The 14,368-nt window shown below is 38.2% G+C and overlaps 2 protein-coding genes across 4 annotated transcripts in view; both read left to right on the forward strand.

Annotated features, from left to right (window-relative positions):
* Window positions 1-11,485, forward strand: part of LOC139960415 (uncharacterized) — a 30,109-nt gene extending 18,624 nt beyond the window's left edge. The window contains exons 2-4 of one of the 2 annotated variants that reach the window (XM_071958764.1): window positions 7,813-7,879; window positions 8,949-9,589; window positions 10,879-11,485. In XM_071958764.1, coding sequence (XP_071814865.1) covers window positions 7,813-7,879; window positions 8,949-9,542 — 661 coding nt within the window. In that variant the 3' untranslated portion in view covers window positions 9,543-9,589; window positions 10,879-11,485. The remainder of the gene's footprint in view (window positions 1-7,812; window positions 7,880-8,948; window positions 9,590-10,878) is intronic. The other variant, XM_071958762.1, reaches the window with a different exon arrangement.
* LOC139960412 (uncharacterized) overlaps window positions 1-14,368 on the forward strand; it is a 47,827-nt gene that overhangs the window by 27,483 nt on the left and 5,976 nt on the right. Inside the window, exon 1 of one of the 2 annotated variants that reach the window (XM_071958759.1) lies at window positions 13,591-13,892. The exons of the other annotated variant lie outside the window; for it this stretch is intronic. Coding sequence (XP_071814860.1) covers window positions 13,807-13,892 — 86 coding nt within the window. The 5' untranslated portion in view covers window positions 13,591-13,806. Of the gene's footprint in view, window positions 1-13,590; window positions 13,893-14,368 lie in introns of those variants that run through there. 2 annotated transcript variants of the gene reach the window in all.

Genomic DNA, 14,368 nt, shown 5'->3' on the forward strand with positions numbered 1-14,368 from the left:
AGAAAGAAAGACTGCCTTAAGCTCTTGGAATTTTTAGATGTGCCCTTTTATTAGTTAATTAGAGAGGCACTGTAAAAGTTGTGGGAGGTGGATGGAAAATCTCCATACCATTTGAACTATGGTGCATTTCTGTGATGTTCTAATTCTTTGGTATTGCTTCTTTTCATTTTAGAAGACATCTGTGCAATATCTGCTCTTATCTACATGTTGCACAGATCTGTCAACATGAAGAGGTCCAGTTATGGGAAGCTGGCAACTAGTAGATCTGGAGCTGTCCTGTACTTTATACAGAATATACCTGTAAGTAAAACCTGTAATGAATTAATGGATTTTTACAAGGGGCCACTGAAAAACCATGCAAATAAGTGATGCTTTCATCACACTGTTAATAGTAATACCAGTATCCAACCTACCTATAGTGCTGATATCATCCCCCATAGTCTGCAATAACATCTTTCCAATTGTGAATTTCTTTCTAAACAGAACACATACATCATGCATTGCAGGATTGCACTGGGCCTACTGCTGTTTGGGATGGGTCTGCTGTTATATTTTACTGTCCATACTGTGGGAATCAGGGAGGCTGATACTGGTAGAGATATGTCATCTTGTTATATTCCAAGCTCAAGGTCAGTCAGTATTCTTTCTTATCTTATCTCAAACATAGGTAAAAAGGGTAGATATGTTACAGTCCACAGTAGTTCGTACACCGGACCCATTACCTCACGTCGCAAACTGGTGTATTTATCCTTGTTACTTGTGCTGGCAGGGGACATCGAATTAAATCCTGGTGCAGGTTTTTATTGTGGTATTTGCTGTAAACTAGTCAAAAGGAATGACAAGGCTTTTCAGTGCGACGAGTGTGACAAGTGGGTTCACATTCGTTGCGGTAACATCACAAAAGAGGGTTATAGGGTGTTGCAATTGTCCGACTTTGTTTGGATTTGTCCAAACTGTAGCAACCCCAATCTGTCAGCCACATTAGGGGTTTCTGCTTCCCAAAATGAACTTAATCTAAGCAATAGCTTTAGTGCCTTGGATTCGCTTCCTAGTAATGATCCCCCCCAGTGAGTTGCCCCATGGCCGGGGCCCGATAACCAAAGTGCCTAGCAAAAGGCAAACTGTGAACAAGATCGTCCTTGCTTCAATTAATATCAATGGTGTCAGAAGTAAAAAACTAGAGCTCCAAGCCTTTCTGAATACTCATAGTCCCGTTGTGGTAGCGCTCCAAGAAACCAAAATTGACAGTTCTGTTGGTTCACAAGAGCTCCTGCCTGCTACTTTGGGGTACGTCACTTTTAGAAATGACCGTACCATGGGAGGTGGGGGTACAATGTTGCTGATTAAGAAGCAGTTGCAACCGGTAGCGGCTCCTTTCCTCACAAATGGCTCTGAATCTGTTTGGGCGAAGTTCACTGTAAATGGTAGTTGCCACTATGTTGCTTCCTGGTACAAGGATCCTGATGCTCTTTCTGATCATATCAACTTACTCAGAGAGCAACTGAACATGATCACAGCAAAATACCAAGCTGGTAGACAACCATGTTTTCATGTCCTAGGAGACTTTAACTTCAGTAAAATTGACTGGTTTACTAGACTGAACAAGAAAAGTCTAAACTGTTTAACTCAAAGTTGTGGCAAACCATTGTTAGATATCATCGATGATTTTGCTGCGGACCAGCTAGTCAGTTTCCCCACTAGAGGTGAAAACACCTTGGACCTCGTTATCACTAACACGCCTAGTCAGTACGAGGAAGTTAAGTTTTCATCCCCTATGAGTGACCATGACACGGTCCTTTGTACACTGAAGTGTTTTCGGCCCTATGATAGACAGCCACGTAGACGTATCTTACTTTACTCTAAAGGCAATTATGATGCCATGCGTCATGAAACGAGAGCTTTCACTCAAAATTACTTCAATGGGTTACAGAACAAACGGGATATTGAATCAAACTGGAAACTCATAAAGTCATTCTTAGACAGTACTGTCAAAAGAAACATACCTTCAAAGATGTCTTCAGGTAGGAAGTCATTACCATGGGTGTCCATCCACATTCAGAGACTCATCAGAAGGCGCGACAGACTGCATAGTCTGTACAAAAGAACTAGTAAGACCAATATCTATGACAAATGGGTGGAGATGCGCTCAAGAATAAAGAAAGAAATTAGAGCTTCACACACAAATTTTGTAAATGGCATCCTGGGGGATGTCAAAACTGACTGTAAGCCCTTTTGGAAATACATAAATGGTAAACGTAAGGATAAATATTGCATTCCTCCACTGCAGACTAAGGACAAAATAGTGTTCAGTGACATAGATAAAGGTGAAGCTTTCAATGAGCAGTTCTCCAGTGTTTTTACTAGGAATACCCCAGATGAAATCCCATTACAAAGTCCTTTGTGTGTGAGGATGGATGACATTCATGTCTCCACCTTTGGAGTGGAGAAGCTGCTGCGGGGTTTGAAAACTTCAAAGGCTGTGGGGCCAGATAACATGCATCCTTGGGTACTAAAGGAACTGGCTACTGATATTGCTCCAACTATCAGCCATCTTTTCCAGCAATCAATCACTGATGGGAGACTACCTAGGGATTGGAGAACTGCTAACATCTGCCCCATATATAAGAAGAATGATGTATCCTCGCCATGCAATTATCGCCCTGTTTCCCTTACCAGTATCTGCTGCAAGCTCTTGGAGCACATAATCAGTTCTAATATCATGGAGCATTTCCAGAATAATAACATCTTGACTGCTAAACAGCATGCATTCAGGAAATACCATAGCTGCGAGACCCAGCTCGTTTCTGTCATCAACGAATGGGCCTCCTCCCTTGACCAAAGAAAGCAAGTGGATGTCTTCATCCTTGATTTTGAGAAGGCTTTTGACACTGTTCCTCACGAATTATTGAAATCTAAACTGTACACTATGGGTGTTTCACATCAGGTTCTCTGCTGGGTGGATGCTTTTCTGAGTGATAGAGAGCAGTCGGTTGTTGTCAATGGGTCTAGGTCTAATCCTTCTAAGGTTACTTCCGGTGTTCCGCAAGAGTCATTTTTGGGACCCATTCTCTTCCTGGCCTACATAAATGATATTGGTAATGCTGTTTCTTCTGGTGTCCGACTGTTCGCTGATGACTGTGTCTGTTATCGGGTTATCGATGATGTCAGTGATGGTCATCAACTTCAGGAAGATATTAATATACTAGGGCAATGGGCTAAAGATTGGGGCATGAGTTTCCAGCCGGTGAAATGTAACATTATGACCATTACTAGAAAGAGGAAACCTGTGAATTTCAATTACATGCTCAATGGGGTTCACTTGGTTAAGGTTGATTGTGTTAAATATCTGGGTATTCATATCACTTCAGATCTCAACTGGGGAAAGCATATTCAAAATGTGTGTAACAAAGGCAATAGGATATTGGGAGTTCTTCGTAGAAACTTATCCCCTTGTTCGAAGGATGCAAAATTGGCTGCATATAAAGGTCTCCTCCTGCCAGTATTGGAATATGCCAGTTCTGTCTGGGATCCCCACCAAGCTTTCTTGCAGCACAACCTCGAAAACATTCAGAGGCGTGCAGCCCGTTTCATCGCTTCAGATTATTCAAGAGAGCCTGGCTCTGTCTCATCTCTGTTACGGGACCTAAACCTGGTGCCCTTGGCAGAGAGGCGCAGACAAAGTAGAATCATCTTATTTGCTAAGGGCATCTATGGTCAGGCTCAGATCCCTATTGACTGCCTAAGAAAGCCTCTGCGTAGGAGTCGGAACATGCACGATATGCATTTCTGCCAACTGTATGTCAGTACCAATTGCTATAAGTATAGTTTTTTTCCAAATACAATTAGGGATTGGAATAGTCTGCCTTCAGACCTCATTAGTAGTTCCAGTAGTTCTGTGAATCCTGTCACTTATATCAGTACTCAGGTCAGATTTAACTAGTTACTCTCTTGACGTGTGTGTGGTCAGATATTGTCCCTTTTTGCGGATGTGTCACCGTATCGAAGACGAAGAACGAAGATGTTTGCTAATACATAAAGTAGCACCAATGAGACCGTTGCTTTGTTATATATATCACTGTGTATGGTACAGTGTGGCCTTCAATACATGCACACTGGGACTCAGAAAATGCAAACACTGGCATATATGTGAATTAAGGCCTGATTTGTTTTGATCTGATCTGATTTAATTGTTCACATTTGCCAAACAGCCTAAATGTTGACAATAAAGTGCAGTACATGTGAAAGTGTGATTATAGGCTTACTGTGAGCAAAGAAAGAGACAATTTGGTGTCTTGACACAACATGTGACCTAAAGGCACAAATCAGGGTTTATTTTAAACGATCTTGTCAGCATTGAAACCTCATTTCAATACATTTTTTTTTAAATGTACTAACTGTACTAGCATTCTAAACCAAGAAAATGCCATCCATGATAGGTTCGGCTATCCCTTGCTTATTATTATTATTGGTAGTTGTTGCACTGGTCAAAGTTTCTTTGCAGGCCATCCTTCATTGTATACATCACATCTAACATACATTGCATATGTGGTGACCAAAGCTAGCTCTGCCTTCTCTTGCCAGTCGTATGTATTTTCATTATTCTTTCCTAGGGAAATACAAGTACTGTATCCTTTGTTTCTGGGTTCCAAGTTAAGGAATCCCATAACATGATTAATTTATCGATGTCAGGAGTTCTCAACAATTGGGTTCATTTAAAATGCATTAATGGGTTAAGTTCACTCCCTTGACAATTCTTTAATAATGTTCCTTTAAATTGATTTCATATCCTTACTCAACAGGAAGGCACAGATGTTGAAGTTGCAGCCCGAGAAAGGAACGTCTATCGTCAGCCATTTATACTTTCTGTTGGACATGAAACTGGCCATCAGCAATATTTCATTGTAGCCGACAAAATGGCTATTCCAGCTGGGGAAAATATTGTGGAGGCAGCTGACATGCTCTTCAAATGTCACTATGTATTTAATGTTGAATACGCCCCACCTCTCCAGCAATTTTGGGAGTTTTTGGCTTCTGTGATCTATGAAGTCTTGCCACCAACAGAAGTCAAGTCTCTTGTGCGAAGCTTAGCCACATCGGTCAGAGCTGTAAGCTTTCAGTAAAAAGGGAATGTTGTGATTGTATTACATTAGTTATTTTCACTGTTGTAGCCAATGGCAATTAAATCTTGGGAATCCAATACCCCTGTGATTGATTATTTCCTTCTTTGCTCATGTTGGAAGCATAAACATCTCAAGGTCAAATCATTGTTTCACTTTGGTGGAATGCAAAGATCTTTTGGAACATAGTCCCTGTATGACATTACATAATTCCCACTTAAGTTTGTTTGTTAATTTTCTTGCATTAAAATACGCAATTGCTTGTTAACTTTAACCACAGATATACATTGAATAGAAGTCGCTTTACATCATCTGACAATGATAGACGTTTGCCGCGAACTGAAGATGTCTCACACCATTTTAAATCCATTCAAATCAATGATTCACGTACATGATTTGCATGTTAAGTGAGCAAGATTCAACTGTTCGGAACCTGTGTGGCAATTTGCTCAAGCTTCAAACTTAAAACAGGGAATACTTCAGACTTGCTCAAAGTTTTGGCAATCTTCTATACCGTCTGTTTTCATTAGAATTGTAATAAGTAATGCTATTAGTAGCATGCATAGTGCATACTACCATGGACTGTAGGTGTTCTTGTTTTGTGGAATTCCTCTTTTAAAATTAAATATAACATCAATACTGACAGGCATTTTAATTGCTTACTCACATCTTTGCAACGTCTGCGCATATATCCTGAAGATTTTTTGTCTTTATCTTTATTAAGGTAAATCCAGAGTAAGACAAATTTATCAGGCCCTTGATTGCCTGATGTTCATGTTCTATACAAAACGACAGTGTAGGCTATTTGTTTGCACTTCAAATGTTTGCATCGTGCAAACACTAAAAGTCGCTTCTCTCCAGTGCAGCTCTGTGATGTTAATGTATTCAGTGACAAAGATAGAAAGCAGATAGATTAAACAATACACAAGCTAGTACAGGAATTTACACGAAGCATAGACATTTTTTTTTATAATTAAGTCAATTTTTAGCTGAAAACATTAGCTCACACCTATGAATTTAATTCTATTTCATATTTGAAGCCAAATGTTAGACTGTCTTACATGTTATCCCTGTAAGATATCTACAATTCTTGTTCAACTGATATTATATCCAAAGTATAGTGTGTTCACTGATGTTGAAATATCATTTGTCTTCAACCATTTGTTTTTACTTTCACTGAACATGTTGAAATAACATGATTTGTTTAACATTGATCCGAATAGTTTATTGTGTTTTCTGGTGTTTGTGTGGAGAAAAAGACTGAAATTTAGACCACAATAATTCAGAAGCCGTTATGCACCTTTCAGTAAATTCCCCTGCATTAACAGATCATTGAATGTTGTCTTTGATGGCCTTAAATGCATCTATATTGAAGAATTCCAGCACTTATCCAACACGGAGGATCAATAGAAAAGCTTGCTCAATCCAGAATTTGCAGTTTATAAGATTGACAGTATAGCTGTGATGTGTAATAATTCAGTCTAAAGGACAGACTGTTCAGTCTGATATCAGTCTAATAGACTGAAAGTATTCAATCTAATTAAGACTGGTGCTGCAATAAATCAGTCTAAATGGCTGACTGTTCAGTCTAAAGTGGTTTGATTTTCAGTCTATTAGACTGAAGAGTATTTAGTCTAATTCAGACTGACCTTCAGTCTTTACATTTCAGACTGGAATTCAGTCTAAGTAGTCTGATCCCTTATCCCATCCATCATTAGACTGAAATTTCAGTCGATTAGACTGAAATTTCAGTCGATTAGACTGAAATTTCAGTCGATTAGACTGAAATTTCAGTCTCTCATTTTAAGAGAGCACGTTGACAAACACACACGCACACGTTTCGATCAATCCCTGTCATGGACTTCCAGTCACCATGGGTGAACCCCCACCCCCAGAGTAGCTAGTCAGGATAACCAATCATTACCATGGCAATTGTTGCTATGGAAATTGACGTAGCCGTATATGGCCCAACTGTCAAGGGAACCACAATATCTCATCCCCCTATGGGAGCGATGAGATATCAAACCCTCCTGGGGCACGTGCATTAATGTGCAACTAATATATTTAATTTTAAAAATATGTATTATCAACCAACTATGATTTTCTTTTAGTCCCCAGGATCTTGCAACAAAAGTCAACATTGAAAGACACTTTTTATACTTTATCCGAAGGCCAATATATATATATATATATATATATATATATATATATATATATATATATATATATATATAAATATATAGAGTTGGTTGGTTGGCGTCTATCTTGGCGCAGAGTGCTCTATGTCCAGTGGACAGAGCGGAATATATGTTGATACTAGTTGAGACTAGTGGAACACTAGTAGTTGTAACTCGGAGTTTCACGCGTTGTAGCGATCGTCAGACAACTGTTGTCTGACGATCTAAATATATATATATATATATATATATATATATATATATATATATATATATATATATATATAAATATATATACAACTGTTGTCTGACGATCGCTACAACGCGTGAAACTCCGAGTTACAACTACTAGTGTTCCACTAGTCTCAACTAGTATCAACATATATAAATATATATATATATATATATGAATATATATATATATGAATATATATATATGTTTATATGCATATATATATAAATTGAATTATATTAATTGATTATATTATATACTCTTTCTTTAATTACTTCGTTATTAGAAATTACACTGAAGGAGACAAGGAATTGATCGCTCAGAAGATGATCACTGTTGCAGCAAAGTTGAAGGTACTAATTTTCTAATGATAAAATTGTTTTTATTATTATAAGCAAGATTATTATACATGGGCTGACTTTACTAAATGTGTTGGTTTGTCATAGCTTCATATACGGTGAATAGGGCCTTTGATGCTCTAAATCAACGTGTTTTTTATTTTAAATTTGGGGTACACTCAAAGCCTTGGGATGAGCCGGTCAGGACTCAGGTTAATTGTGAAGCTATGTAGGCACAAACAAAGAATGAGACCAAAAATCTAAACACATAAAACGTTCATCCACAGTGAGTGAAGAGTGTACAGAAGTTGTTTCGATTTCTCTAATTGGTTGTGCGATAATTCGAAAGGGTTAAGAACTAAACACTGCCCGAAGCAATAAAGCTTTATTCTGATACGATCTCCTATAAATATTAGTATTATTATGGAGTCATAGACAGGGGCATGCACAGCATTTCAACTGGTGGGGTGGGGGGTCACCAAAAGTAGGCACCTAAACCAGAGGCGGATGAAGGATATTAAAAGGGGTGTTATCCTGAGGTCATTGAAGCAAACAGCCATATAGGTGGGGGGGGGGGGGGGCGTCGGCTACTCCCCGAAAAAATAAACATTCGAAGCATCCGAATTCTGCACTTTGAGGCATTTTAAGATCATCATATAGATCTATGTAAATATCTTTAAACGTAAGATTGTGCTAATAATTACTCAAAATTCCCTGCGACCGATACCCCTATGGAAGCGCCAAGAGCGAATGAAGGATTTTAAAAGGGGGAATGTTGTCCTGAGCCGACAGCCATGTAGGTAGGGGGCACTTCCCAGAAGAAAGAAATGCCTCAAATTCTGCCGATATTGAGGCATATAAAGTGGTCTGGGGGATACAACCCCCAGAAAAGAATTGAAATTGAGATGTGATGCGAAGCGTGACTTTGCAAGTATCTGATGTGTTTATGAGCGCCGGGTGCACTGGAGTAGATGGTTTACTATTCAATAATGTTTTACTTACTGATAAATCAATCTCTTTGTCTTCTAACATTGCATATATTGCCATTCTTTACAACCTCTCTTGACTGTTTTGTCTTCTGCAGGATATTCGAACATATTTCCGAGAAGATGGTTACCCGGATAGTGATCGCCTTGATGAAATGGCAGACCAATTAGATTCAGAACTCTCTCACTTATTAGACCAGATCAGTTTATATTCGTCCCAAGGAGGTTTGCTTGGCGGCCTGTTAGTCGCCTCTTCGTTCATCCCGTCACCTTTCAGTCCTGCCCTCTTTTACTACGGTGGTTACTTGACTTTGGGTTCTGGAGTTGGGCACATCAGTAACGTAGTTTTGAAAAGCATAAGAGAAGACATAAATAAGGTAGCACGTGAAGGCATTGACAGTCTACCTGCAGCAGCAAAGTTACTCATGAACGGCGAAATGCCTCTCAGCGAGGAAGAGTCACAGAAGATCATTCGCAGACTTCACAATATTGAAAAGATTGTGCCATCGAAAATAGACCTAGAGGACATTGTGGAACTATGCATCAATATATACGAGATCATTGAGCATTTCGACGCCATTGTTCTAGAAACTTGGCAGGAAGTTAAAGGGCTGATTTATGAACTGAGAAAGGGTTCAAAGAATGCTGTTGGATCATTCAAAAGGAACAATAGTGCCCTCGGTCAGAATTAAACAGCGCTCTCGGCGGTGCCTGTCAGAGTCTTGACTCAAATTCAAAGGTTATTAAACGTTACAGTTAATTAACAAGAAATAAAATAGTTCATACACCCACCACATATATCAAAGGCAATAATAAAGGTATGCGATGGTAATTGTATGTGTTTATGTGACGCCTTCGGTTGTTCACAAGTACAAATGTAAATAACTATAGGCAATATATGAAGCTAATAACCTAACTAACTTAACAATTTGGTTATTTGACCTTTGACCGCCCTCACTCTCATGTCATCGTTCACGAATCCAAACAGCGGATGCCTGGGTAAACACCCACCGACTTTGACCTCCATGAGCCTTGCCACTTATTAGAAGTATTCTACAAACCTTTTGGCAAAGCATGACCGATTGAACTCGTGACCTTTGACGTTTTATGTCAATTAATGCTGAAGAATCATAGAAAGCTCATTTCCTTCATGGCTATGACACGCCACAATGTCATTTCGGCGCATATGTTTATTTACCTCCAGTGGTTTGGTTTTAATACACTTTGACCTCTGACCTTTAGCCATATAACGTCTAACAGTGACACATTAGTCCATTCAGCTTGCAGATTCGGAGACGTTTGTATTTTTTTGTTTTTTGACCTCTGAACTTTGATCCTATTACGTCGTAAGTTACGGGGGCATTGATTCCATGCCAAGGCATGCACCACCCTCAAATATAACACCCATCACTCCTGCGGTTGAGGGAATTTAAGAACCGTTTTGCAAAGTAGGTCAATAACTTTCAGTAAACCTATAGTAACATTTGTTTTGCTATATTGAGTCGTTTCTTTTGAAAAGGAATACTTCAAAAATTACAACTTTTAATACAATCTTTCAGTTGAAAATGGATTTTATGCCTATAGTAGACTACGTCATTGTGACTAAACAGAGTTGCACGCCAAACAGCAAAGCAAAACAAATTATATTTTGCTACACTGCAGTCAATTATAGTAACTATTTTGTTACCATACTATTCCTATAGGACTAGCTTTGTTCGATAGGTGGCTCAGTCTTTACTGAATGTAAGACTGCATGTATGTATATGCCGTGAGAGCCGATGGCTCGCGTTTTCATTGCTGTGGACGTTGGCATCGTTTGAGACTTGTCATTCAATATATACGGTACCCACTATCCAAAGAACCAGCACACTGCTGATTAGAACACACGATATTCTTTTAATGCGCTTGGATAGTGAAAGACACCGATGCCCGAGCTTACATACTATAGTGTGAAAACATTGATCAAATCAATGGCCTTCTGAAACCCCAAGATCACCTAATTAGCCTATCTCTCTCCTTTTCTTTCAGAGTTCGGGACTATGGTCCAATGTCTTCAGTGGAACATTAAGCGTATTGAATATCTATAATGAGGCAGAGAACATCGATTCCACGAAAGGACACATCAGAAATAAGAGGGCCTTGGTACGTGAACTTCGAGCTATTGCGAGAAACGTAAGACAAATTTGTGTTGGGTTAGACTCTTGTACAAACTAAAGGTCGTGGTCTTTATATACTGAACATTCGCCAGGTTTATACACCTTATCTTTAAATACAGGATTGGCAGAGAAGGGATGGGCTACTAAAAGGTGTGTGTTTGTGGGGGAGGGGTGGGGGTGAGGGTTAACCCATCATGAATTGCCCTCATAGGACGTTTGGTGAAATATTTTGATCGTATCTTATGATAATAATAGTTTTGATTTCTTTTTGCGCAATATTATTATCCAATAAAATCATTTCTGGACAATCGCACAAGCTTTCAATGGACTTGTTTCCATTGACTTATCTGCATCATTCAAAATAGATACCGTTTCTGTATAAAACATAGAAATATTATCAAAAAGCAAAACTAATTGAAATTAAGAAGAAAGATATAGCTCAGTCACTCCCTATTCCCCTTTTCCACCTCCCCCCCCCCCCCATAAAACACCCGTCTAGAATAGTAAAATATTGTTTACATTATATATACTCAACTTGATACGCGTATGAATAAACATTATGTTGTTGTTTTGTTTATATGAAGACGTATTAGTTTCACCCTCCTACTGTGAGATCTTTCTAAGGTATACACAGGTGTATTTTCTTTGTTGGTTTGTGTGGATTCCCTTTTTATTAATTGTTGTTTATAATTGTTGTACTTGTCTTAGTAAAGGTGGTGATGTAAATATTTATTCTCGTAATATAAGTTTTTTAATTATCAGTCTTATGTTAAACGTAGCATTTAGAAGTTTACTTTCACATTATTTTATAACATTAGTGTCAGATTAAAACTGTAAAACACGCAAGTTTGCATTTTACCCTCATATATTAATGTGCTGAAATTATTTAACTTAATCTTTCAATTTTTGTAAAATGTGGCGTGTACATATTTATATATATATATATATACACGCACATATACATACACACACACACACATATATATATATATATATATATATATATATATATTAAGATTTTCATTTATATATATATATATATATATATATATATATATATATATATATATATATATATATATATACTGTTATTGGGGGATGTGCTAGTTTGGATGATGTTATTCAACTAAAGGCCTAACGTGAGGACTCCACAGGAAAAGAAAGACAATAACTTTCATAAGGCACATTATCATGAATGATAAAGGCTATTATTTTATTCACTAATTTTTATATGGTGTGATTATCTCAGAGACCATGTGGGCTGTAATAAACATGACTAACTTTCAGAACTTGGACATATAGACCATCTTTGAAAAAACTGATTCATAAGTGACAGGTAGCCAAAAGTCAATTTATTCGTTTTATACGAAAAAAATGGTAAACTGGAGAGGGATTCTGCGGACATTAAAACTATCTAAACTGGCTCACAATTGATTAATATGGGAATACTATGTCAAAAGAATGTCATTGGAAAAGTGCATTGATTTTCAATATATCAAAAAGCCTACGAGAAAAGGTTTGTCAGTGTCAAAAGTTGAAACTGACACTACACTTAGTTGCTTAGCAACAACAGACTGTCTCTTATCCCTCCAAACATTTTGTGTTTCTAGGGATGTTCTTGTGCATGCTAAAGAAGGTTACTATCCGTTATTGAAAACAAATATTGGATAGTCATGAAAGGCAGAGGTATGTATGAAAATAACAAATTGAAAACGGTTGTAGAATGTGATTTATAAACTCTTTGATACAGTGGCGTAGGAAGGTACTTTTTAGTAGGGGGGGGGGCTGAAGACTGATGGCCGGCCTGGGGGAGGGGTCTAATGGGAGGGGGTGTCCTCCTCCCCTTTGGATTTTTTTTTTGCATTTCCAGGTGGCCTCAGATGCAATTTGGTGCTATATAGCAAACTTCAACACCCACTCCATATTGTAAATAATTTTGCATTTTCACCTAGCCTTAGATGCAAAATTTGGTGCTCCAAATTATTATTTTTTTACTCATTTGGAAATGAAAAAGGGGTTTTCTGACTTGCGAAGCGGGGGGGGGGGGGCGGAATGATACTTCCGCCCCCCATATTTTTCACTGGGGCGGGCTGCCGCTTCCCTATAGCCCCCGGTCCTTACGCCCTTGCTTTAATACTAAACTTTAATACATGCTTTGAAAAGCGATGATTTTTCATGTTTACTTTCTTTATGAACGATTATTTTTGGAATTCGGACCTTGGGACAATAAACTTTTCCAGATGCTAAACTCTCTAACTTGTCCTCTTTATTATGATGCTTTACTCTTATTTTTTAATATCAAATATGAAGTTCCTAACCATTTTCTGGTACTGCTCAAACTGTCAGTTCTAGTACTTAGTGGCAGTTTCGCTTATCATGGAAGGATTCTTGTAAGTAGCACAATGATAGGCTTATGGTATTATATTGAATGAATAACAAACAACACGCTCCTGCGCATAGCGTATAGAAATCATTGGAAAACCCCTCGAACGCAATTACGTTATCAAAGTCAATGATTCTGCGCATAGCGTAGAAAGCATCGGAAATCCCCTCTTAAGCAATCACCTTGTCAAAATTAACGCCCGTATATGAGCATAGGGTGACGTGTCACTTTATAGACACGCAAGGTTTAAAATTTGTCAAGCTCTTGACATAAGAAATACATAAATACATTCTGTTATCAGTGTTTATCAAGTATACATACATCTGACGCAGCTACCAGTTAGCCTCTGTCCGTTTGCTGTTATTACATTATACCTGATTACTGCACATATCAGCTAGTTTTCTCTTTATCACAGCCATGGAGAAAACAAGGATATTCAGCTTGGTCCTTGTTTTGGTCGGGCTCTGCCAGACGGCCTTATCGTCCACTAATCTGGATGAAGAGTGAGTATTTGTCATCATGATTTGTTTTCTATTGCAGTAATTTAATAGATGTTTAACTTGTATTAGGTGTAGAGAAGTCACGTCAGTTAGAAGCTAATGAAAGCTGGTTATTGTTTTGAATTGAAACCTGACCAAGGTTGACAAATACCCAAATATGAAGGGATATCTACACATTTCTTTCGTTAAGTGCTTAGTTGTTCGTAAACTTGTATCCATTGCTCGAAGAACAGCTGGTCTTCGATGGGACTAGAAAAACCTAGGCTATGGTCACCCATAATACTATACTTGGTATCACAAACCTTCGATCATGTTCACAATGTCTCCCTGACTAGACCTCATAGCGAACTTTATCAGAGCTAGGTCTCTGACTAGGCTACTAATGTGATTATAATACATAGGCTTCTACCTGTAGTACTTGTACGCCTGCTAACAGTAACAGTTCGATCAAGTTCTAACTGAAGTTCATTGAAGCTGAT

This window comes from Apostichopus japonicus, chromosome 19 (genome assembly GCF_037975245.1).
Source record: "Apostichopus japonicus isolate 1M-3 chromosome 19, ASM3797524v1, whole genome shotgun sequence".
Classification (NCBI taxonomy): Eukaryota; Metazoa; Echinodermata; class Holothuroidea; order Aspidochirotida; family Stichopodidae; genus Apostichopus; species Apostichopus japonicus.